Source organism: Mobula birostris, chromosome 11 (assembly GCF_030028105.1).
Source record: "Mobula birostris isolate sMobBir1 chromosome 11, sMobBir1.hap1, whole genome shotgun sequence".
NCBI classification, from domain to species: domain Eukaryota; kingdom Metazoa; phylum Chordata; class Chondrichthyes; order Myliobatiformes; family Myliobatidae; genus Mobula; species Mobula birostris.
The window spans coordinates 96445885-96471577 of NC_092380.1; the positions used below are offsets into that span (position 1 = coordinate 96445885).

Consider the following 25693-nt stretch of genomic DNA (forward strand, 5'->3'; position numbering starts at 1 on the left):
GAAGGGTCCATGTGAGGGGTTGGTCAACAAGGTTGCAGTACATGGTGTCGGGGGTAACTACTGATGTGGATAGAGAGTTGGTTGTCAGACAGAAAGCCGAGGGTGGAACCAAACCAATCATTCTAAGACCATGGGTCATGACTTACGGGTACAGCTATTCATACCCTATAACAATAATTTCACTAAATGGACCAAATGTCAAAATTTCAAAGTTGCTAAACAAGGGCATGATTATGAGCTCGGAGAAGGATGCAAAGAGCCTTCAGGGAGGGACATAGTGATGCTGAGAGAGAGGGTAAGAGCATGGTGGATGGAATCTTATCTGGAGAGATGCATGATCGTTCTGTTAATAGATGTAATAGAAAAATACCTACTGGATGATAAATAAATGGGGACTCTAATATTGAAAGGGACCTGCGTGTGGTTGTGCACAAGTCACTCAAGGCCACCAAACAAGTGCAACAGGTGATTAAGGAAGACAAACATTATGTTGGCCTCAGTCACTATAAGCACTTTTTATAATGCTATTTACATTGTAAATACATACTGGTATTTATGTATTTATACACATTTTATTCCATATCTGTACTTTAAATTCTAAATTATTTTTATATTCTTTATTCTTTAGAATTGTTGAACGTTGTTTTTTTGTTTCATAACACACCATAGCAAATTCCTAATCTATGTAAATGTATACGGCCAATAAAGTTGATCCTTGATCCTTGAAACCAGGCTGAATGGTTTTGCAAGCCAGTTCAGATTAGAGCTGAGAGCCAACCACTCTGGTAGGCTTGTGGTCACAAATGAGGTAACGATGGCACGTTTGCTTCCTATGAGAAATTGATGGACCAAAATGGATGTTATAGCATTTGTTTCATGGTGATTTTTAACTACAGAGTGACTGAGGTAATAGATAGAGAGGGATGGAGAGAGAAATGCTGGCCTTGTCATCAACATCTGAGTTCATGAACAAAAAAGGAGAAGTTCTTATGATCAGCAGAGTACAAGTCAAGCCAAGTGTTTCCATACTGTCACATACTGATATAGGATTCTTCATTGCTGTTTCCATAACAATCAGGGTTATAGCCCTGAGATGAACCCTTGATCCCGGAGGACTGAAGGACCACTCTCCATCTTGTCTCTACTCTTTTACCTCTTTGCCTTGGGTGACCCAACCAAGAGCCAAAGCACAAGGCCCTAACTCCAAAGAGCATAGCTCTCCAGGTCATGGAGGCATGCAACCCTCCAAAACCTACAACAAGATTGTGCTCCACTTGGAGGTGTATTAATCTTTAGCTTATCCTTGTAAAAAACCACTGCCCTCACCTATACACTCGGGGTGATTTACAATGGGCTATTAAACTACCACCGCACAGGCCTACGGTAATGTGAATGCAAACAGGGGTGCTCAAAGGAAGCTCCCACAGCCACAGGGAGAATATGCAATTCCACAGTGGTTAGATCTCTACAACTGTGACGCAGCAACTTCACCAGCTGTGCCATGGGGTCTGGGTTATGAGTGGCACTTTGAGGCTATTGTGCCGGATGTACAATGCACTCAGCACCTTGGCACCGCAGTCCCGGTGGGAAGCAGAACACTTACATTTGTAACGACAGATAAAACGGCAACGCCATTCAGTATCTGCTGCCAGATTCCTATGCTGTGGGCCTTTGCTGCCATTGGCCTTCGGAACTGCGTGATAAACTTCCAAGCATCCACACGGATCTCGATGATGTTGTTCAGCAGAGCAAGAACGGGCGCCAGAGGAAACGAGGCCACGAAAAGAGTAACAAAACCAAACTGGATAACTGCAAACAAACAGCAGATGACATCAGTAACCAAATGTGATTGTTTCTGTTTTCAATGTCCATCTAAGTATCAGATATTAACAGTCTCTTACCACTCAAAGTTAATAGCTCACAATTTTTCAACCTGAGGACAGGGCCAAAGAAACATTTCTTTGATTGATGAAAAGAATATAGAAAGTCCACAACATCTAAGGAATATCATTAAAGCTTTTGAAAGCTGATTTTTTAATTTTAAAAATGCAACAAAATGGCTTCCCAAATCAAATAAAACATATCACAGATTTAGATTTGTGGATATTTACTCAGAAATTGCAATTTAGAAATCAATTTCTTTCCTTCGCTTTTTGGGTCCTTAGCGCCCAGTGGAGCATAGACCATTGATGACCTCCTGTCTCCATCGTTCCAAGTCCATAAGACCATAAGACATAGGAGCAGATTTAGGCCATTTGGCCCATTGGGTCTGCTCCACCATTCAGTCATGGCTGATCCTTTTTCCCCTCCTCAACCCCATTCCCAGGCCTTCTCCCCATAACCCTTGATGCTGTGTCCAATCAAGAACCTATCAATCTTTGCCTTAAATGTACCAAATGACCTTGGGCTCCACAACTGCCTGTGGTAACAAATTCCACAAATTCACCACCCTCTGGCTAAAGAAATTTCTCCGCATCTCTGTTTAAAATGGACACCTCTCTATCCTGAGGCTGTGCCCTCTTGTCCTAGACTCTCCCACACTGGGAAACATCCTTTCCATATCTACTCTGTCTAGGCCTTTCAACATTTGAAAGGTTTCAATGAGATCCCCCCTCATCCTTCTGAATTCCAGCGAGTACAGACCCAGAGCCATCAAACATTCCTCATATGATAACGCTTTCATTCCCAGAATCATCCTTCTGAACCAACTCTGGACCCTCTCCAATGCCAGCACATCTTTTCTTAGATGAGGAGCCCAAAACTGTTCACAATACTCAAGGTGAGGCCTCACTAGTGCCTTATAAAGCCTCAGAATCACATACCTGCTCTTGTATTCTAGACCTCTTGAAATGAATGCTAACATGGCATTTGCCTTCCTCACCACCAACTCAGTCTGCAAGTTCATTTTTAGGTTGTTCTGCATAAGGACTCCCAAGTCCCTTTGCATCTCAGATTTTTGGATTTTCTCTCTATTTAGAAAATGGTCTGAACATTTATTTCTACTATCAAAGTGCATAACCATGCATTTTCCAACATAATATTTCATCTGCCACTTTCCTGCCCAGTCTCCTAATCTACCCAAGTCCTTCTGCAGCCTACCTGTTTCCTCAACACTACCTGCCCCTCCACCAGTATTTGTATCATTTGCAAGCCTGCCAACAAAGCCACCTATTCCATGATCTAAATAATTCATATACAGCATAAAAAGAAGCGGTCCCAACACCAACCCCCGCGGAAAACCACTAGTCACTGGCAGCCAACTAGAAAAGGATCATTTCATTCCTACTCGCCGCCTCCTGCCAATCAGCCAATGCTCTAACCATGTTAGTAAATTTCCTGTAATATCTTGGGCTCTTAACTTGGTAAGAAGCCTCACGTGTGGCATATTGTCAAAGGCCTTCTGAAAGTCTAAATATACATCACCCACTGCATCCCCTTTATCTATCCTACTTGCAATCTCCTCAAAGAATTCCAACATGTTCGTCAGGCAGGATTTTCCCTTAAGGAAACCATGCTGGCTTTGTCCCATCTTGTCCCGTGTCACCAAGTACTCCATAACCTCATCCTTAACAATTGACTCCAACATCTTCTCAACCACTGAGGTCAGGCTAACTGGTCTATAGTTTCCCTTCTTCTGCCTTCCTCCTTTCTTAAAGAGTGGAGTGACATTTGCAATTTTCCAGTCCTCTGGCACCATGCCAGAGTCCAATGGTTTTTGAAAGATCATTGTTAGTGCCTCCAGAATCTCTCATGTTATCTCCTTCAGAACCCTAGGGTGCAGTTCATCTGGTCCAGGTGACTTACGTACCCTTAGGTCTTTCAGCTTTTTGAACACCTTCTCCCTTGTAATAGTAACTGAACTCACTTCTCTTCCTTCACACACTACAGCAACTGGCACACTGTTAGTGTCTTCCACAGTGAAGAACGATGCAAAATACTCATTTAGTTCATCTGCCATCTCCTTAACCCCAGTTATTATTTCTCTGGCCTCATTTTCTAGTAGTCCTATATCAACTCTCATTTCTCTTTTATTTTTTTACTGATTCGAAAAAGCTTTTACTCTCCACACTGATGTTGTTTGCTAGCTTGCTTTCATTTTTCATCTTTTCCTTTCTAATGATCCTTTTAGTTGCTCACTGTAGGGTTTTAAAAGCTTCCCATTCCTCTATCTTAATCGATAATATGATTGGAATTCATCAATGTTCCTATACTCCATTATATCTACTGTCCTGGGGAATGGCCTATACAACTTCACCAGAGCCCTGTTGGCTGGCCTTCCTGTTTCACCTCTCATGACGGGAACACTGGGTTGGACTTTTCCTTCACACATAATTGGGCAGTTTTTGTGCTGAGTCATCCTCATTGAGTCACTCTGACTTTCACGTCATGGTTCACAGAATGATACCACTTTTGGAGCATTGTGAGGGAATTTGGACTATTGTTGGATACCTTAGGAGAACATGGTCTACCCAATGCTAGATAAAGTTGTGAGCAGCATGGACCAGTGAGTAATAATTTAGTAATGACTACAAATAAAAGCTAAATTCCTCTGTAAACCAAACCAACATCCCTTTTTCATTGTGTGTGTCACTGCTCAAATGTTTTTCTATTCTTACCACTTCATTTCCTGCAATTTTATCACCCCTTCATTGTGAGGAAGAAAGGATATGAGGTCTCAACAATTTCTGATTTCCCTTACTGAACTTAAAGGGCAAGATTTCAAAGCTCTTATACTAAATATTCCAGATATGTTTGAAAGAGTTTACAATTTTTTCTTGCTCTATGCACACAACATAAACCAGGGAACAATGTCAATTTTAACAGAGTAAATTGTAATGTTTTACAAACGTAGATGCACTCATTTAAAAACTAAATGATTTAAGTTTTAAAATAGGGTTGATGGAGTAGGTGCTTTAACTTTATGAGAAGCTGCAAGATGAGAACCACGATTGTGCAATAAATTTCTCAATCAACCGCTCATCGGCGGGTGGACCAAATAGATGACAAACACTCTATCAGAAAGAAGGGGGCAATCCATCTATCATACAGCAACACTGGACAGTTGCCATCTGCTGACTTGAGCTGGGTTTCCAAGACCACAGCCAGTTCCTCATACAGCAACCTCATCAGTTCTATTCCCCCACTTTATCCCTATTGATTGCAAGAATACATTAATTCTCCCTTGAAAGCCTGGATTGATTCTATTTTCATCACCTTCTAGGGATCATTTCTTCTGCAAATCAATCTAACATCCTTTTTTTCATTACGGGTGTGAATGCTCAAATGTTTTTCTATTCCTGCAAAGGTATATCACTTTGGATACTGTTTTTGTGGGGGGGGGGAATGACTTAACAGAGGAAAGTCACAGTGGTTAGGTCCCTGGCACTGAGTCTGCCTCTGTGACTCAGACGAGAAGGGGAAAGACAAGACACTCTGAGATGATAGGGAATTCGATAGGAGAACGGACAGGAGGTTCTGTGGGTGAGAATGAGATAACCAGATGTTGTGTTGCCTCCTGGTTGTCAGGGTCTGGGATATTTGAGTGGAAAGATGGACAGCCAGAAGTCGTGGCCCATGTAGGTACCAATGACATAGGTAGCACAAGTGACAAGGTTCTGCATAGGGAACTCAGGGAGTTGGGTGCTAAGTTAAAGGGCACGACCTTCAGGGTTGTGATCTCAGGAGGCTAGAACTAGTAAGATTATACAGTTTAATATGTGGCTAAGGAGTTGGTGTAGGAGGAAGGGTGGAAGATTTTTGGATCATTGGTCTCTCTTTCAGGGAAGGTGGGACCTGTAGAGAAGGCACCTGAACTGGAGGGGGACTAATATCCTAGCGGGAAGGTTTGTTAATGCTGCATGATGGGGTTTAAACTAGAGTCGCAGGGGGATGGGAACCAGAGTGCCTGAACAGTTAGGGGAGAGGTTGTGGAGGCAAATGTTCGTAAGACCTCAGACAAAGTTAGGAATCAAAAGGTTCAGCGTGGTGTGACAAAATCGAAAAGGGTGAATACAGATCTGAAAGTGTTGTATCTGAATGGGCATAGTATACGGAATAAGGTACATGAACTTGCAGCACATTTGCAGATTGGCAGGTATGATGTTGTAGGCATCACGGAAACATGTTTGAAAGATTATAACTGGGAGCTTATTGTCTAAGGACACACATTGTATCAAAAAGATACACAGGAAGGCAGAGGGTAAAAAATTAAAATCAATCATTAGAAAGAGGTGATATAGAGTCAGAAGGTGTTGGATCATTGTGGATAGAGCTAAAGAACTGCAAGGGTAAAAAGGCCCTGACGAGAGATGTGTACAGACAACCAAACAATAGTAAGGATGTTCCCTACAAATTAAAATGGGAGATTGAAATGCATGCAAAAAGGGGGACTGGGAAAATCAGGTTTATGCTGGATTACAGGAGGCGCGTGGCCAAGTGGTTAAGGCGTTGGTCTAGTGATCTGAAGGTCGCTAGTTTGAGTCTCAGCTGAGTCAGCGTGTTGTGTCCTTGAGCAAGGCACTTAACCACACATTGCTCTGCGACGACACCGGTGCCAAGCTATATCGGCCCTAATGCCCTTCCCTTGGACAACATCAGTGGTGTGGAGAGGGAGGACCTGCAGCATGGACAACTGCTGGTCTTCCATACAACCTTGCCCAGGCCTGCGCCCTGGAAACCTTCCAAGGCACAAATTCATGGTCTCACAAGACTAACGGATGTCTATAAGAAAAACAGGAGGGGGAATTTCTAGACTGCTTATGAGTTAGCTTTTTAGAACAGTTCATGGCTGAGCCCATGAGAAGGTCAGTTATTTTGGATTGGGTGTTATGCAATAAACCAAAATTGATTAGAGAGCTTAAGGTAAGAGAACTCTTTGGGGTAAGAGATCACAATATGATTGAATTCACCCTGAAATTTGAGACGGAGAAGTTAAATCAGTGTATCAATCAGCAGAGGAAAAGGAATTACAGAGACATGAGAGAAGAGTTTGCTAGAATTGATCGGAAAAGAACACTGGCAGGGATGATGGCAAAGCAGCAATGGCTGGAATTTCTGGAAGTAATTCGGAAGGCACAGGATATATAATCCCAAAGAGGAAGAAGCATTCTAAAGGAACACTGACACAACCATAGTGAACAAGAGATGCCAAAGCCAACATAAAAGCCAAAGAAGGGGCATAAAATATAGCAAAGATTAGTGGGAGTTAGAGGATTGGGAAGCTTTTAAAAATCAAGATAGCAACTAAAAATGTCACTAAGAAGGTAAAGATGGAATACAAAAGTAAGTTAGCCAATAATATTAAGAGGATTCGAAAGTTTCTTCATATACATGAAGTGTAAAAGAGAGGTGAGAGTGGATATTGGACTGCTGGAAAACAACGTTGGAGAGATAGTAATGGAGGACAACAAAATGGCGGATGAACTGAATAAGTATTTTGTATTCATCTGCACTGTGGAAGACACTAGCAGTATGGTGGAATTTCCAGGTGTCAGTGGGTATGAAGTGTGTGAAGCAACCAGAACTAGACAGAAGGTTCTTTGGAAACTGAAAGGTCTGAAAGTAGGTAAGTCACCTGGACCAGATGGTGTATACCCCAGAGTTCTGAAAGAGGTGGCTGAAGAGATCGTGAAGATATTAGAAATGATCTTTCCAGAATTACTAAGTTGTGGAATGGTCTAGAAGACTGGAATATTCCACTCTTCAAGAACAGAGAGAGAGGCAGAAGAAAGGAAACTATAAGCCACTTAGTTGGACCTCAGTAGTTGGGAAGATGTTGGAGTTGATTGTTAAGGATGAGGTCTCAGGGTACTTGGAGGCTCATGATAAAATAGGCCAGAGTCTATGGTTTCCTCAAAGGAAAATCTTGCCTGACAAATCTGTTGGAATTCTTTGAAGAAATAACAAGCAGGATAGCAGGAGAATGAGTTCATGTTGTGTATTTGGGCTTTTAGAAGGCCTTTGACAAGGTGCCACAGATGAGGCTACTTAACAAGCTATGAGCCCATGGTATTACAGGAAAGATTCTAGCACGTATAAAGCAGTGGTTGATTGGCAGGAGCGAAGTGTGGGAATAAAGGGAGCCTTTTCTGACTGGTTGCCTATGACTAGTTGTGTTGCACAGGGGTCTTTTTATGTTATATATCAGTGATTGGGATGATGGCATTGATGGCTTTGTTGCAAAGTTTGCAGACTATATGAAGATAGGTGGAGGGGCAGATGGTTTTGAGGTTACAGAAAGACAGATAGATTAGGAGAATGGGCAAAGAATTGGCAGATGGAATACTGTAATGGGTAGTGTATGGTCATGCACTTTGGTAGAAGAAATGAAAGGGTTGACTATTTACTAAATGGAGAGCAAATACAAAAAACCGAGGTGCAAAGGGACTTGGGAGTCCTTGTGCAGGATTCCGTGAAGGTTACTTTGCAGGTTGAGTCTGTGGTGAGGAAGGCAAATGCAAAATTAGTACAGTCGGCCCTCCTTATCCGTGGGGGAATGGTTCCGGGACCACCCCGCGCCCCTCCACCCCCCCCCCGCGGATACCAAAAAACGCAGATGCTCAAGTCCCTTATTTAACCCGTCTCAGTGCGGGTGGACTTTAGGACCCGGGGGAGCTCCAGACCCACCGCCTGTGGCTGTTGCTGAATCCACAGTGTTTCTGTTCCGTTGATGGAAAATGATCACGATTGAACATAAAGTGGAAATAATAAAGCGATCGGAAAGAGGTAAAATACCATCGGTCATTGGAAAAGCGTTAGGCTACAGTCGGTCAACAATCAGAACAATTTTAAAGGATAAAGTAAGAATAATGGAGCATGTGAAAGGTCCTGCCCCGATGAAAGCTACAATTATTACTAAGCAACGCAGTGGTTTAGTTATTGAAATACATACGTTTCTTAAGTGTTTTATATGCATAGACAGGTAAATTATATACTATATACTAAGACAAACGTTTGACTAACTGACGCTAAATAATACCGGATGTACCTGTTCCAACTTCGCACAAATCCGACTTAAAGACTGCCTGTACTTTAAATTATCTCTAAATTACTTATAGTACCTAATACAATGTAAATGCTATGTAAATAGTTTTTATACTGTATTGTTTAGCGAATAATGAGAAGAAGCAAAAGTCTGTACGTGCTCAAACAGCAAGTGCTGGAGAGAGAACCTCCGGTTTTCTTTTCGATCCTGATCCATGGTAACCTACGCACATCCTCCCGTATACTTTAAATTATCTCTAGATTACTTGTAATACCTAATACAATGTAAATGCTATGTAAATAGTTGTTATACTGTATTGTTTAAGGAGTAATGACAAGAAAAAAAGTCTGCACAAGCTCAAACAACGAGTGCTGGAGAGAGAACTTCCGGGTTATCCCGATCCGCGGTTGGTTGAATCCGCGCATGCGGAACCCGCAGATAAGGAGGGCTGACTGTATTCATTCTGAGAGGTCTAGAATATAAAAGCAAGGATGTAATGTTGAATCTTTATAAAGCACTGGTGAGGCCTTACTTGGGAGTATTGTGAGCATGTTTGGGCCCCTTATCTGAGAAAGGATGTACTGAAATTGGAGAGGGGTCAAAGGAGATTCATGAAAATGATTTCAAGGTTGAATGGCTTGTCATATGAAAGGCGTTTGATGGCTCTAGACCTGTATTCACTAGAATTCAGAAGAATGAGGGGTGACCTCATTGAAACTTATCGAATGGTGAAAGGCCTTGATACAGTGGATGTGGAGGGGATGCTTCCTATGGTGGGAGAGTATACGAGCAGAGGATACAAGCTCAGAATAGGGAGGCATCCTTTTGGAATGGAGATGAGGAGGAATTTCCTTAGCCAGAGAGTGATGAATCTGTGGAATTTGTTGCCACAGCCCTGCTGTGGAGGCGAAGTTTTTATGTATATTTAAGGCAGAAGTTGATAAATTCTTGATTGGTTGGGGCAAGAAGGGATACAGGGAGAAAGCAGGAGATTGGGGCTGCGAGGGAAAATGGATCAGCCCTGATGAAATGGTGGAGCAGACTCGATGGGCCAAATGACCTAATTCTGGTCCTATATCTTATTTTCTGATCTAATTTTATCACTCCTTCGTTGTGAGGAAGAAAGGATATGAGATGCCATTAATTTGTGACTTCCCTTACTGAATTTACAAGGGAAGGTTTCAGAGCTCTTATACCCAAAGCCATTGCGAGGAAGATTTTCCTTCACAATTCCCTTGTATCTCTTGCATTAAAATTCAGATTAATTCCCCTTTGAATATTGTTGAAATCTTGAGGAATTGGATGTTGCAGCCAAGAAAAAGAACTGCACTATCATAATTTTGATTCAGCACAAAATTCATTAGTGTTCTTTGAGAAGTAATCGTAGGTTAGACAGCATTGTTCTTATCCTTGATAAGAAGGATGTTAACAGATTACTTTACTCACCCATTTCCAGATATTCATAGAAGAGGCCAAGCTGGCCCATGTCCTGTAGGTCGTGGTCCTGCTCCCAGCGAGAGTACAGTCGCTCCGGATGATGCCTGGCATTTCGACTCACCCACCAGTTTTTTATCCATCTGCAGAAATAGCACAACATAAGCGAAGAGCTTTATCATGCACTGATCCTCCTGAGCAGAAAACACTCCTGTTTTACAGAGGCACCCAATGACCAGTGTGTGCTTCATCTCTGAAAATCCTTGCAAGATGACGAAAGAGGCACATCTTAAAGAAGGATCGAGAAATCTGATCGGATCCCTGAGTATAGCATATGATCACACGATTATGGGCTTGCTCTGAAGTTTGCTTGTTATTTGCTAAAATAATGAAAGAAAGCTCCATTCAGCATGCTAATTTAAAATATTAATTTTTGTTTCTAATCCACAGTGTGTTTGAGAGAAATCTGAACTGTGTAAAGGAAGGTGAGTAAGTACTGGATGTTGGGAGATTCCAATTATCCTGGAGCAGGGTTTCCCATCCTGGGGTTCACAGATCCCTCCATTAATGACATGGCTCTAATGCCTAAGAAACATTGGGCATCCCGGCTCTAAAGTAAACTCTCAGTTTGTGTTGGATGCTAACTACCTATCTTCCTTCAAGACGGAGTTGCTGTAATCTGGAAAAAGAGTTTCAATCTCAAACATGGACAGCTTCTTCCCTGCCCCACACAGACACTGCTCGACCAGCTGAGTTCCTCCTGCAGATAGTTTGTTTCTCCAGATTCCAGCATCTTTTGTCCTTGGTGATGAAGGATAACAAACAGTTTATGTGATTTCCAGGACTGGGCTTGACCACTCAAATGGAGATCAGACAGAAATTTCACCCTTTATTGGCCAAGGACTTTATTTATTGATTCTGTCTGTAGGTCATAAGGCACCCATGGGTGGGGTTGGGGGAAGAGGGTGTCAAATTTATACACAATGCTTTGGGACTGACAAAATGGAGCAGCAGGTTTTTTTTTTCCCTGCACATTTATCTAGTGTGTGAAATAGGTTTTCCAGGCCACCTCCTGAGATACAACCTCTTTCCTCACTGAACCTCAGAAACTCTAGTGAACAGAGAGATTCTGGATGCTGGGTTCATGAGGAGTAATTGAACCTGGTAAAAAAAAAATAAAACTACTAACTTTCAAGGTTACTCTTCCAAATGCAAAGAGCTGAACAAAAGCCAAAGTTTGTTTATTAATTCTTTAAAACGTGAAAGAGCCCTGCATTTAACAACTTAGCCAAGGAATCAGCAGGGATGAGGGGTGAAAAGGAGGGGGATGGGATGGAAAATCAGACAACGTGGATGCCCAGATTCAGAATTGTAGACATTCCCTCCAATTTTGGGAGTTAAAATCTTCCAACCTGTATCAGTTTTCTCTTCATAATCTCCAACACTAGTAGGGCCAAAATGAGCTTAAAGCATTGTTATGAGGTTCAGATGTTATTTAATATACTTACAGCATCATGAATGGGAGCAGTAACTGAGAAATGAACTTACGGCCAGAAAGATTCCTGGATGTTGCCCCAGATTTGTTTGCCAGCCATGATGATGGTAAGCTGTGTGGTCAGTTCAATCAGGCATCCACCGGGGTCACACTGTCAGAAGAAGTCAGAGAGAGAGGGGTTAAAGGGAATAAAGATTAAATTGAATGCTTGGTTATCACACCCTGTGAACAATCAAAGACAATTTTTTCAAACGTTTGTTCTTATATATCAATGAAAACTGTGAAACCAAGTACTAGGCCTCAAGTCCTCCTTGTGCAACTGGATCTTCAATTTCTTCATTTTCAGAATCAGATTGGCAACAACATCTCCACAATCACCATCATCACAGATGCACCACAAGGCTGTGTGCTTAGCCCTCTGTTCTACTCGCTTTATACTTATGACTGTGAAGGAAAGCACAGCTCCAATGCCGTTTTAAGTTTGCTGAAGATACCACTGGTGACAATGCGGCACATAGGAAGGAGATTGATAATCTGGCTGAATGGTGAGCAACAACCTCTCACACAATGTCAGCAAGACCACAAAACTGATTATTGACTTCAGAAGGAATCCGGCCATCCTCAAGCCAGTCTTCATCAGCGAATCAGAGCTGGAGAGTGTCCGCAACTTTAAATTCCTCGGCATTATCATTTCAGAGCATCTGTCCTGGGTCCAGCACAGATATCCCATTACAAAGAAAGCACAGCAACACCTTTACTTCCTTAGAAATTTGTAAAGATTCAGCGTGTCATCAAATTTGTACAGATGCACAGTGGAGAGTATATTGTCTGGTTGTGTCATGGTCTGACATGGCACACCAGTGCCGTTGAATGTAAAAGCCTACAAAAGGTGGTGGATACAGCCCACTCCATCACCGGTAAAGCCCTCCGCACCATTAAGCACATCTCCAAGGAGCACAGGTGCAGGAAAGCAGCAGCCATTATCAAGGACTCCCACCATCCAGGCCACAATCTCTTCTCACTGCTGCCATCAGGAAGCAGGTACAAGAGCCTTAGGTTATAAACCCCTAGGTTCAGGAACATTTGTTTTCCCTCAACCATCAATCTCCTGAACCAGAGAGAATAACTTCACTCAACTTTACTCACCCCATGACTGAACTGTTCCCACAACCTACGGACTCACTTTCAAGGATTCTTCATCTCATGTTCCTGAAAGGTGTTGCTTGCTTGCTTCTTTCTTTATTTTTATTGTTTTTTTCTCTTTTTGTATTTGCACAGTTTGTTGTCTTTTGCACATTAGTTATTTAACTGTCTTTGTTGTGAGCAGTTTTTCATTGACTTATTGTGTTTCTTTGTATTTACCGTGAATGCCTGCAATAAAATGAATCCCAGGGGACTGTGTGGTGACATATATGTACTTCGATAATAAACTTACTTTGAACTTTGAATAATGAACCAGAAAAGTAAAGCCAAAGGGGTCACTATGAGAGTTAAATTTGACCTCACAGTAACTATTGAGGCCTCAAAACACACAGAGACATGGACACACACACACACACACACACAAAAGATTGAGGGTCCAGAAGCTCAGTTGGTCATTTTCTCTGAATGATAACAAACCTGATGACAGTGACTGTTTATCCCTCTATTACATCTGTTCTGTTTTCTGTTTACATTGATATCAATGAAAATCGATACTGAGGATTAATCTGTAATGGAAAATGAAGGGGAGAGAGGTACAAAGGGTAGTTTGTTACACCAGTGTATTTTAACTTGCTACTGCTGTCCAAATTGGAGTTTGTGTAATTACACATGTATGCCACCAGAGGGAGCACTTGGCCTAATACATGACAGCTTAAATGCCACTCCATGCGCAAAACTAATCCTCAATCATGGACAATAGTCAAAGTGTTCAAGGAACTAAAGATTCTGAGTAGCCAGGTATAAAATAGTTGAATCTTAATAACTTCCCATGTTTAGATCCATAATTCAAAACCAAATGGCTTCCAAACAAGTATTTTTGTACAAGGGACATTCATGGTTCATATGATTGTTTCACACAGTGGATTTTGACACTGGTTGGAGGGGGGTGGTATTAACTCATGTCTCCTTGGCCTTTCGCACCTGAAAGAGGTTTTTAAAATTACTGTCCTTGATTTCAAGTCCCTCCTGCTCATGCCCTTTCCTACCTCTGTTACCTCAGTGCCCTATAATGTCTTAATCTGGTCTCTTGCTTACCTCCAGTTGAAATCTATCCACTAACAGAAGCCACGCCTTGGAAATCCTGTTCTTTCAAATAATCTCTTCTCCTTCTCCTTTTAACATTAAGTCTACTTCTTGGACCAAGCCTTGAAGTTGCATGCCTTTCTACATCAGTGTTTGGTAACATTGCTGTAAAAGGCTTCTGTACATTTCTAATAGCAACATACTGACCAACCGAGCATCCTACCTCTTCGTTCCTCCATGACCCAAACAGATAGTTGTATTCTCCAGGGTGTCCAATAAACTTGCCCTTGAAGAAGGCAACATAGAAACACGAGGAGTAGTAGTTAACAAACTGAAAGAGGAACATTTTCATGGTCAGTCGGTTCTCGTACTCAAAGTGGGTTTTGGGGATCTCTGTTGAACAAAAACACACAAAAAAGAGAACAGTGTGGTTAATACACAGAAGATCTGTGACATCACCAAACAGATGTGGTAGTGTCAGTTTTAACCAGCATGCCATTCTGAGGGACGCTATGTCCAGGATCAGTACAGACAGGGAAAATTACGTGTCTTTCACCAACCCCATGTCGTTGAACAGAAAAACCTACAAAAAGTAGTGGAAACAGCCCAGCCCATCACTGGTAAAGCCCTCCTCACCATTGAGCACACTTACAGGAAGCGCTGTCGCAAGTAAGCAGCTTCCATCGTCAAGGACCCCCACCATCCAGGCCGTGCGGCTGCCATCAGGAAGGAGACACAGGAGCCTCAAGTCCCACACCACCAGGTTCAGGAACAGTTATTACACCCCTCAGCTATCAGGCTCTTATAACTGAAGGGATAACTTCATTCACCCTAATACAGAACTGATTCCACAACTATGGACTCACTCTTAAGGACTCTACATCGCATGTTCTTGATATTTATTGTTTGTTTATTTATTTTTCTTTTAATATTTGCACAGTTTGTTGTCTTTTGCACTGTTTGGTTGTCTTTATTGTGTGCATTTTTTCCATTGAGTCTATTGTGTTACTCAGTATTTAATGTAAATGCCCGCAAGAAAATACATCTCAGGGAATAGTATACGATGACATATATGTGTTGTGTATTTAATATTTCAGTAATATCTGAGTAATATTGTAAATATATTGTTTGATTAAGCATTCCTGGTTTACTTAAATAATCCTTATGGTTTATATGTTAAGGTGTGTGAATGGCGTAAGTCATAACGCCATCACGTTCTAAGTGTGCGCTTTGCCAAAGTAAAAAAAAACAAGAGGTAGGCCGGCTTCTCCCGGTTCAACACTTTTCTGTCGGTTAGTTTTATCTTTTGGAATTACAAAACACAACAGTATGCATTTTGATAATAAAGTCACTTTGAACATTGATGGTTTGTGGAAATACCGACAGTTCCTAAGAAGCAGATTCCACATTCTTTATGCCAAAGTATTTGTGTAGGACTTTAACTCTCAGCTTTCAGCTCCAATAAGATTAAAAGTAGTGCAAGGCAATATTTTACAAGCACAACAAGCATTACCTGCAACACCATTCCCACCCCAATGTCCCATCCATTGTTTCACTGTAATTCTTTGGGGAAATAGGTAAACTGGGTCTCATTCACAGCAAGCTTAGTATAGTGAACGAAGCCTAGTAAACTACCTTCCTTTCTGGGATCTGGATGTTACAAAATTAATAGGATTAAATAAAAGCTCATCTTCCTTGGAGGGGACTGCATCAGTCAGGTTTGGAGGGTTCCACTTTAGGCCACACTGGTACTGGTAGATGGTACACGCCTGTCAAAAATGGCACTGAATTCAAATCACTAAACTCACAAAACAATATACACAATTGAGAAAGCACCTGAACATTTGCCTTCGATGCACTCTCTCAGGTTATATTGAAGAAATCAATACATGTGGCAAAGGATTTCCACACATCATACATACTGTGATTCAGCTTTCCCAACTGACCCAGAAACCAAAGTTAGTTCCCCATGAAACCCAACATATAAAATACTACAGCACAGGAACAGGACATCTGGCCCATGTTCTCTTTGCCAATCAAAACTAATCCCATTGATCAGCTCATGATCCATAACCCTCGACCCTTGCCTGTCCATGTGCCACTTAAACATTGCTAATGTATCTGCCTCAATCACTTCCCTTGGGTGGTGCATTCCAAGCTCCTACCTCTTCCCATGTGGAAAAAAATACTTGCTTTTCTTTAAGATTTTCTTTAAATCTTTCGCCCTCTTACTTTAAAGCTATGCCCTCTAATACTTGACATTTCCACTCTGGTAGAAAGTCTTTGACTATCTGTGCCTCTCAATTTTATATACTTCTATCAAGTTACCCCTCAGCTTCCATCACTCCAGAGAAAGCACGCTTGTCCAATTTCTCCTTATAAATACTGCTCTATAATCCAGACAGTATCCTGGTGAAACTCTGCTGAATCTTCTCTAAAGCCTCCGTTCCAGTGATACGGTGACCGGAACGAGACACAATATTCCAAATGAGGCTTAACTGCTAACTTTCATACAGACGTGGAAATATTTACAATAACTTAACTTGGAACAAGTCTCTCACTGCTGCCAGCTTAGTGATTGAAGGATTGGGTCCACATTGACAAAAATTACCTCAGCCCATCTTCGCTCATAGAAAGATAATGCGATTATGGAAGATACAATACTGAATTCAAAATGAAGGTTTATTATTCTGGATTGGTAACCCAGAAGACTAAATTACTCACAGTGTGGGAACTCAAATATGGTAGCTATTCTGAAAATGTAAATCACTACAAAATATCCATCACCTGACTACTGTGGTAAAAATCCAGCTGGTTGCATGATAACCATATGGGAAGGAACCTGGGTCTTTTCCCAGTCTGAATCCAGGTACTGTGCTCAGTTTTGGTCACCCCGCTGTAGGAAAGTTGCCACTAAGCTGGAAAGAGTGCAGCAAATGTCTCCAAGGATGCTGTGAAGGCTCAAGAGACTTTGTTAAAGGGAGAGGTTCGGAAGCCTAAACTTTACTCCCTGGAGTGTATAAGATCATGCTGGGTGTAAATAATGCACACGGTCTTTCTCCCCTAGAGTTGGGGATCAAGAACTAGAGGGCACAGGCTTCAGATGAGAGAGGAAAGCTGCAACTAGGATCTGAGGGGCAATGCTTTCCACTCAGGGTAGTGGGTACCGTATATGGAATGGGCTGTCAGAAGATGTAGCTGAGGCAGGTACAATGACGGTATTGAAAAGACATTTGGGCAGGCACATGGATAGTAAAGGTTTGGAGAGATATGGGCCTAACTCAGACAAATACGACCAGCTCAGGTGGGCACCTCAGTTGCCAAATGAGTTGGGCTGAAGGGCCTGTTTCTAGTCTCATAAACACAAGAGATTTTGTAGATCAGGGATCCCCCAACCTTTATTATTGCATGGACCCCTAGCAGTGACCAAGGGGTCCATGGACCCCAGCTGCCAAACCCCTGCTGGAAACCCAGAGTAACACACACACAATGCTGGAGGTCAGGCAGCATGAGGGGTCTCGCCCTGAAACTTCAGCTGTTTATTCCTCCCTGTAGGTGCTGCCCGACCTGTTGAGTTCTTCCTGCATGATGCGCTTGTTACCCTGCTTCTGCCTCAATAGCTGTCTTTGGAGTGTTGAGCTTGTCTCTCAGTTATAAGGAAGGTTGGACAATGAATGCCTTCAAGTGAATAAGGGGGTAAAAAAAAAAGACCTTTACCCCACTGCACTAACACTTGGAAAGATTAGTCTTGCATATCTCGTTCAGAAAAGCAGTCTTCTGGAGATTGGGAGGGAACAACACTTTACCAAGGTCGGTGATCCAGATTGCCACCCTCTCATAGAAGTAATTCAGGATCATGATGATGATGAAGTTCAGTACAGAGGCGGTGACACTTGTAGCCATCTGCGGTGTGAACAACGTGCCGATGTACTTCACTTCCTTCATGGTCACAGTGATCTTGGCAAAAGAGGCATACATGGAGAGGCGGTACACGATGACGGCAATAATGCAGATCAGGATTAAAAAGATCTACACGTAAAGGTGGAGAAAAAAAAATGAAATTTAATTCACTTCATGTAAATCTGTCTCACTACAGGGTCCTACTACACTCACTGACGTTAAATTCAGAGCACTGTCCAACAGCACGTTATAGCCCAGCAGGATTAGAACATTGGAACAGTATTGTAGTGCTATTAACCCAGTTTCAACTCCTGCCGCTGTCTCCTCAGACCCACATTGGTTTCCTCCGGGTGCTCCGGTTTCTGCCACCTTTCAAAGATGTACGGATTAGCAGATCAATTAGTCACAAGGGTGTAATTGGGCACTGTGGGCTTGTTGGGCCTGTTACCATGTTGTACCTGTGAAACAAAACATGGTGGGTTCAAGACCAAACATCCTGAGGTGGCGCAGCAGCATAGCAGTGAGTGTAACGCTATTAATGCGCCAGCAATCATAGGGTTCAATTTCCGTGGCAGACTGTAAGGAGTTTATACGTTCTCCCTGTGACCACGTGGGTTTCCTCTGAATGCTCTAGTTTCCTCCTACATTCCAGAGATGTATGGTTAGGCTTAGTGAGTTGGGGGCATGCTATGTTGGCACTGGAAGTGTGGTGACACTTGCAGGCTGCCCAGCATGATCCTCACTGATTTGATTTGACACAAACGACACACAGCACTGTATGTTTCCAAGTCTCAATGTACATGTGAAAGATCATCTTTAAACATCTGGGGCCTACATTTGGGTTTGTTCAGTGCCTGCATTCTCTTCCTTTAAATTGATGAAGAGCCATTGTCGGAGCATTCATGATGGGTGTTATAATGAGCTAAAGACAACGTCAAACAGATCATCTCAATACCTTTCAAAGAAGAAACTGCACATAAAACAAAGGTTCTTTTACTTATAGTGTTTATGTCCCACTGCGAGCTTACGTAACAAGTCGCGATGCAAAATGGTTGCAAGGAATACCAAATAAGAGGAAATTTAATGGGCAGAGCACAATTTGACAGGCATAGCTTTGGAGATGGCATCAGTTGTCTGTCAGCAACACTACTGAATAAGCAAAGACGCGGAAAAGATAAGCAGGGACATCCTACAGTGGAGGAGCATCCAATGCTAGCTCTCATGTCCCACTTCAACCCTACAGCTTATGATTTAACATTGCTATAGATGTACCATGGAGAGCCTTCTGACAGGCTGCATCACTGCCCGGTAAGGGGAGAGGGGCTACTGCACAGGACCGAAAGAAGCTGCAGAGGGTTGTAAATTTAGTCGGCTCCATCTTGGGTGCTAGCCTACAAAATACCCAGGACATCTTCAGGGAGCGGTGTCTCAGAAAGGCAGTGTCCATTATTAAGGACCCCCAGCACCCAGAGCATGCCCTTTTCTCACTGTTACCATCAGGTAGGAGGTACAGAAGCCTGAAGGCACACACACAGCGATTCAGGAACAGCTTCTTCCCCTCTGCCATCCGATTCCTAAATGGACATTGAACCCGTGAACACTACCTCACTTTTTCAATATATATTATTTCTGTTTTTGTACGATTTTTAACCTGCAAAATACACATACTGTAACTGATTTATTTTTCCTTCTATGCAATGAACTGCTGCTGCTAAGTTAACAAATTTCATGACACATGCCGGTGATAATAAACCTGATTCTGATTCTAATGTGTTTTATCAGGAGAGGAGTAAGTGCTAAGAAAGCTAGGACCTATTGGGATGCAAGTTGTTAGAGAGGAATCGTCATCAAGATAGTTGGTAACTAAACTGAAATTATCTCTTTATTCTTAATCAACTTTAAAGCAGGGTTTGGCTTTGCAGAACGAAAAAAGACACTTACCCAGAACAGGACTGTAGCCCCTGACAAACAACAACGAAAAGCTTGATTCGATATCGGAATGTAAGGCTCTAGTTCCTGAAATTGATTAGGATATGTTAGAATGTTGCAAACACAGAATGTTCTCAAGTGTCGCAATACTACACAGATTTTTAAAGCTGCTCAAAAAAGCCAATGTGTCTGAAATCAGATTTTAGGGAAATGAGTGAATACTATGCAGAATCCAATTGGATAACCGCTTATAAAACTCCGGCTAAAGGTTGCACTAATTTGAAGAATTCCTTTAGAAATCCATTAAAAAAAAACCTCTGATTCAGCATTTGTTAAAGCTCTGCCAGTTTTTGATAAATTCATAAAACGTCCCTACCTAGATCCTAGGAACTTTCTATAGGGGCACAATTTTTTTATTAATCTTTTTATTGATTTAAAAGGAGCATAAACACAAACAAGAGCAGAACTATCTCAAATATGTATATCAATAACAATACAAACCGAGATTGAGATAGACATTATCAAAATCATACATAGTGTTAAGCTAGTATATATAATAAAAAAGAAAACAGCAATTCTCCTCTTATCAGTTCATAAAGAGGAAAGAAAAAAAACTTTGGATTTTAAATGAAGAAAAAAAACACTACACTATACAAAAAAAAGAAACAAAAAAAAAGGGACTGGGCAGTCCATTCTGAGGATACGACCAAAATAAAAAAAGAAAAACTTTCTGATCAAATCTAAAACTTTGAGAGAAAAAAACTGGGAGTGTAATAAATCAAATTAAATGAAAATATTGAATAAAAGGATGCCAGATTTGCTCAAATTTAAAGGATGTATCAAATGTCCGACTTCTTATTTTCTCTAAGCTTAAACAGGACATAATGGAGGAAAGCCAATAAAAGACAGTAGGTGTATAGGGGCACAATTGAGAGCATCCCAACTGGCTGCATCACTGTCTGGTATAGGAACTGTACTTCCCTCAATCGCAGATCTCTGCAGAGAGTGGTGTGGACAGCCCAGCGTATCTCTAGATATGAACTTCCCACTATTCAGGACATTTACAGAGACAGTTATGTAAAAAGGGCCCGAAGAATTACTGGGGACCCGAGTCACCCCAACCACAAAAAGTTCCAGCTGCTACCATCCGGTGAATGGTACCGCAGCATAAAAGCCAGGACCAACAGGCTCCTGGACAGCTTCTTCCACCAGGCCATCAGATTGATTAATTCAAACTGATACAATTATATTTCTATGTTATATTGACTGTCCGTATTGACTATTTATTATAAATTACTATGAATTGTACATCGTACATTTAGACGGAGATGTAACAAAGATTTTTACTCCTCATGTATATGAAAGATGTAAGAAATAAAGTCAATTCAATTCAAAACGTCATGATTCTCCAAACAGAATTACCACTTAAAGATCCAAACTGTGAACACAACTACTGCTTTTAAGAATAATGTAACTACTGGGAATCCAAAAACAAAAACTGAGTTAAGCTAGAGCAGCGGTCCCCAACCACCGGGCCGCAAAGCATGTGTTACCGGGCCGTGAGGAAACGATATGAGTCAGCTGCGCCTTTCCTCATTCCCTGTCACGCACTGTTGAACTTGAACATAGGGTTGCCAACCGTCCCGTATTTGCCGGGACATCCCATATATTGGGCTAAATTGGTTTGTCCTGTATTTACCCCGCTAAGGTAGAGCGTTCCTATGAAACCTTTCATGCCAAAATGGCGTGAAGCGAAGATGCAATTACCATTAATTTATATGGGAAAAATTTTTGAGCGTTCCCAGACCCAAAAAATAACCTAACAAATCATATCAAATAACACATAAAACCTAAAATAACACTAACATATAGTAAGAGCAAGAATGATATGATAAATACACGGCCTATATAAAGTAGAAATAATGTATGTGCAGTATAGTTGAGAAGATGAAGGCAAAACCGATTTATGGGGAAAAAAATCGGCATGTACGTGCATGCGCACATCACGCATGCGCACACAGGTGCCCATGCAAGGCTTCATGGTCATGGTAGTCTTTCCTGGGGTAAAGTGTCCGGGGATTTGACTGCTACTTTTGTCCCTTATTTGGGAGCGAGAAAGTTGGCAACCTTAACTGTAAAAGACATGTTGAGGTGAGTTTAACCCTACTTGAACACCTCCCCCCCACCCCCACCCCCGGTTGGCCGGTCCGCAAGAATATTGTCAATATTAAACCAGTCCGCAGTGTAAAAAAGGTTGGGGACCCCTGGGCTAAAGAATAAAAAAATTGTGGGTGTTATGATAGGGTGAAGACAGATGGGAGGTGGGATCAAGTTGTGGCTGTGAAATTTGTTACTGATGTGCTTGTGAAATACTGGGCTATGCCCTGTTTAATAAGAGGGAAAGAAAAAAGGTGGCAGACTGAAATTTTCCTCATATTGATAGAAGAAATAGCAATAATCTAAAGCTAATTAATTCAGTGTTAAGGCTAGAAGGCTGAAGATGAAGTGTTGCTCCTAGGGTTTATATTCAGCCTCCCCAGCGGTGCAGAAGACACAGGGAAACCAAAGTGGGAGTAGGAGGATGAATTATAGTTTCAGTTTCTATAAAGGAAAAGTTGTACAAGTAAGCTAGACTACACTCAGTGAGCAGTTTACACCTGTACACCTTTACAGAGTACACCTGCTCGTAAATGCAAATATCTAATTTACTAACCATGTGGCAGCAACTCAATGCATAAAACATACAGGTGTTAGAGTGAGTTTTTTTGGGTAGATGATTTGCTTACACTTAAATGACTTTGGCCACCAGACTTCTATTTGACTATATGACAAAATACTGTGGATTGAGTCCACAACAGTGCGCTTCCTAAAAAGGTGTGAATATCAGATGCTTCTGGCGCCGTAGTTTGACCAGATGCTGTGGTTTCGAAGACAGTATTATCTATACATTATAAATATTAATTGTATTCTATGTTAACACGTAAAATACCAAATAAATGTATTGCGAATTTAACTAAAGGCTGTGGATACCAACCCAGACATGCTGGGGTCGGAAGGATGAAATCCAAAGGTGTGATGTTTGTATGTAACTTCAAAAGGAAGCATTGTCTATGCATTGTCTATAACTTTTTAAGTAGCGACTGCCTTTGTGTTTAGCATATAAATATCGAGCCCACATTGGGCTAGCAGACCTTTCTACCGAAAGTGTCTCCGTCTGTATGATGCCTGCTTGTTGTATCGAATAAAGAAGCTGCTTTCTATCTACCGGTGACTCTGTCTCTAGTGATTTCATCCACGCTACAACACAGACATGGCCAAGAGGCTCAGTCGTTATTCAGACCAAATATCAGAATGGGGAAGAAATGTGATCTAAGTGACTTTGACCATGGACTGACTGGCTGTTGGTGCCAGACTGGGTGGTTTAAGCATCTCAGAAACTTGCTGAACTCCTGGGATGTTCACATGCAACAGTCTCGAGGGCTTACAGGGAAAGGTGTGAAAAAACAAAAAAGATCCAGTGAGTGGTAGTTCTGTGAGCAAAAGCACCCCATTGATGAGAGTAGTCAGAGGAGAATAGTCAGACTGGTTCAAGCCGACAGGAAAGTAACAGTAACTCAAATAACCACACGTTACAACAGTGGTGTGCAGGAGCAACTCTGAACACACAACATGTTGAACCTTGAAGTGGATGAGCTACAACAGCAGAAGACCATGAACATACACTCAATAGTTATTTTGTTCGGTACAGAAGGTAACCGATAAAGTGGCCACTGAGTGTAATTTCAGGCAAGTTATATTTAGCTTAATTAATTGAGTTATATGAATCAGCTCAATTTTAAACAAGAGCTCATAGTGCTCAGTTGTTTTCCAAACATTTAATCTAAAAATTTCAGTAGTCTTTGGTTGATTATGTTGGAAATATTCTTGATATTTTTGACTGTCAATGAGCCTAGAGGGTGTAAAGTATAAAGCATTTCTATTGGTAGAACTCGGCATTTACAGAGCATGCCCAGGTTCATGCAAATCACATTAAAGCTGACTCTGCCCAGGCAACCGTCACTAAACAGATCATTCCTCTTTACAGCTGCTTGTGCGGGCAGAAAAATAGCCAGTGTTGGGTCTCAGCCAGGAAATTACACGACACCCCCCTTGGAATGATTGAGGAGATTTAAGGCGGCCCCTGTGGAATGGAAGCCGTTGATATAAATGAGCAGCAAGGTGAATGTTTTTAACTGCTGAAGTTGCAGTGTGCGAAGTGGTCACTTCTGTTCCCTGTATCTTGTAGTGCGCTCAGTATTTGAGGTGCTATGATCTGGAACAAAGTGAACAGATCTTTGGGGCCAGACATCAATAACTTGGGGGAAAAAATATACAGGTCTGTCATATAATGGTCGTAATATTTCTTGTGAGATCTTCTCCGTTCATTCACTACTGAATTACAATCGGACAAAGTTTACCATACATTATGCAGGTCGAATGTGCACTGAAAATCTGATGTCAGAGCATCCAAACACAGGCCGTGCTATTCTAATCAGAGTCTGGCAGCAGCTCCAGACTGCCAGAGGCCCTTAGTTTAACGTCAGCAAAATTCAGTTCAAGTATTTTTTATTTTGCTTGGATGTAATGTTTTCAAATCCACTTAAACTTAAAATGAAAATCACTGTAAATATAAAATGCCCTTGCCAGAGGGGCCAGGACAACCCTGAGCGAGACCTCCAGCAGGTCCTGCGGTAAATAAATGTGGGTACAGGATGAATGTGTGAGTAGAGTGCAGACAACAGCAGATGGTGACTGAAATCTCACCCAATGTCCCAGTCAACAGCCCTGCTTACACGAACTCGATACTCAAATGTCCTATATCCCAGTTTGTTCGTTGCTTCCAAATATTAGCTGCTGAACTTACTACCAGATTGAGACAAATTAAGGACCAAGTTTACTGGCAATATACGTTTACACGTATTAGGAATTTGCTGTGGGGCAAGATACTACAAAATACAAATTTAACAATTATTAAGAGTTTATATAAAGAATAAAGTTAGAAATTAAAGTTTGGATATGGAGAAAATGTACATAAATACATAAACATCAGCATGTATTTACATTGTAAACAACATTATGGTTTGAAGTGTTGACAGTACAGTGCAGTAACTAGGGTAATAGATATAGGGGTGGGTGATGACTAGAATTGATCAGATTAACTGCCTGGAGGAAGAAACTTTTAAGATGGCGTGAAGTTTTTCTTTTAATAGCCCAAGAGCGCTTTCTAGCATCCAAGAGGACCACAACCTTGTCTTGGTTTGGAGGACTGTGTGCCTCTATGACACGGAAAGCTATGTTGACTGGAGTCAGGGCTTTATGCTTTGGCGCTTAGTAGTGTCACCCTTGCCAAACAGGTCAAAGTGTAGAGGCCAGACGAAGAGTGGTTCAATGGTCCTCCAGGTTCCGGGGTTCAACTCACGACTAACCACCCTAGCTGGTAAAACAAAACTGTTATGGAAACAGCAATGAAGAATCCTTCTACATCTGAGTCCAACAGTATTCCTGAGTCTCCACCTGGGACTTGCAAAACTGACAGTAGTGAAAACTGAGGGGAAGCTACTGACACGATGAAGGAAGCCCTAAACACCACCAGAGATAGAAACATAGAAATTCTACAACACATTACAGCCCCTTAGGCCCACAATACTGTGCTGACCATGTAACCTACTCTAGAAGCTGCCTAGAAT

General features: G+C 41.7%; 1 protein-coding gene across 5 annotated transcripts in view; it reads right to left on the bottom strand.

Annotated features, from left to right (window-relative positions):
• Positions 1–25693, bottom strand: part of ano5a (anoctamin 5a) — a 196659-nt gene that overhangs the window by 15626 nt on the left and 155340 nt on the right. For all 5 annotated transcript variants that reach the window (XM_072272736.1, XM_072272735.1, XM_072272733.1 and 2 more), the window contains 6 exons: positions 19980–20054; positions 17945–18167; positions 14362–14531; positions 11966–12063; positions 10430–10560; positions 1604–1809 (listed from right to left, as the gene is read on the bottom strand). In XM_072272736.1, coding sequence (XP_072128837.1) covers positions 1604–1809; positions 10430–10560; positions 11966–12063; positions 14362–14531; positions 17945–18167; positions 19980–20054 — 903 coding nt within the window. The remainder of the gene's footprint in view (positions 1–1603; positions 1810–10429; positions 10561–11965; positions 12064–14361; positions 14532–17944; positions 18168–19979; positions 20055–25693) is intronic.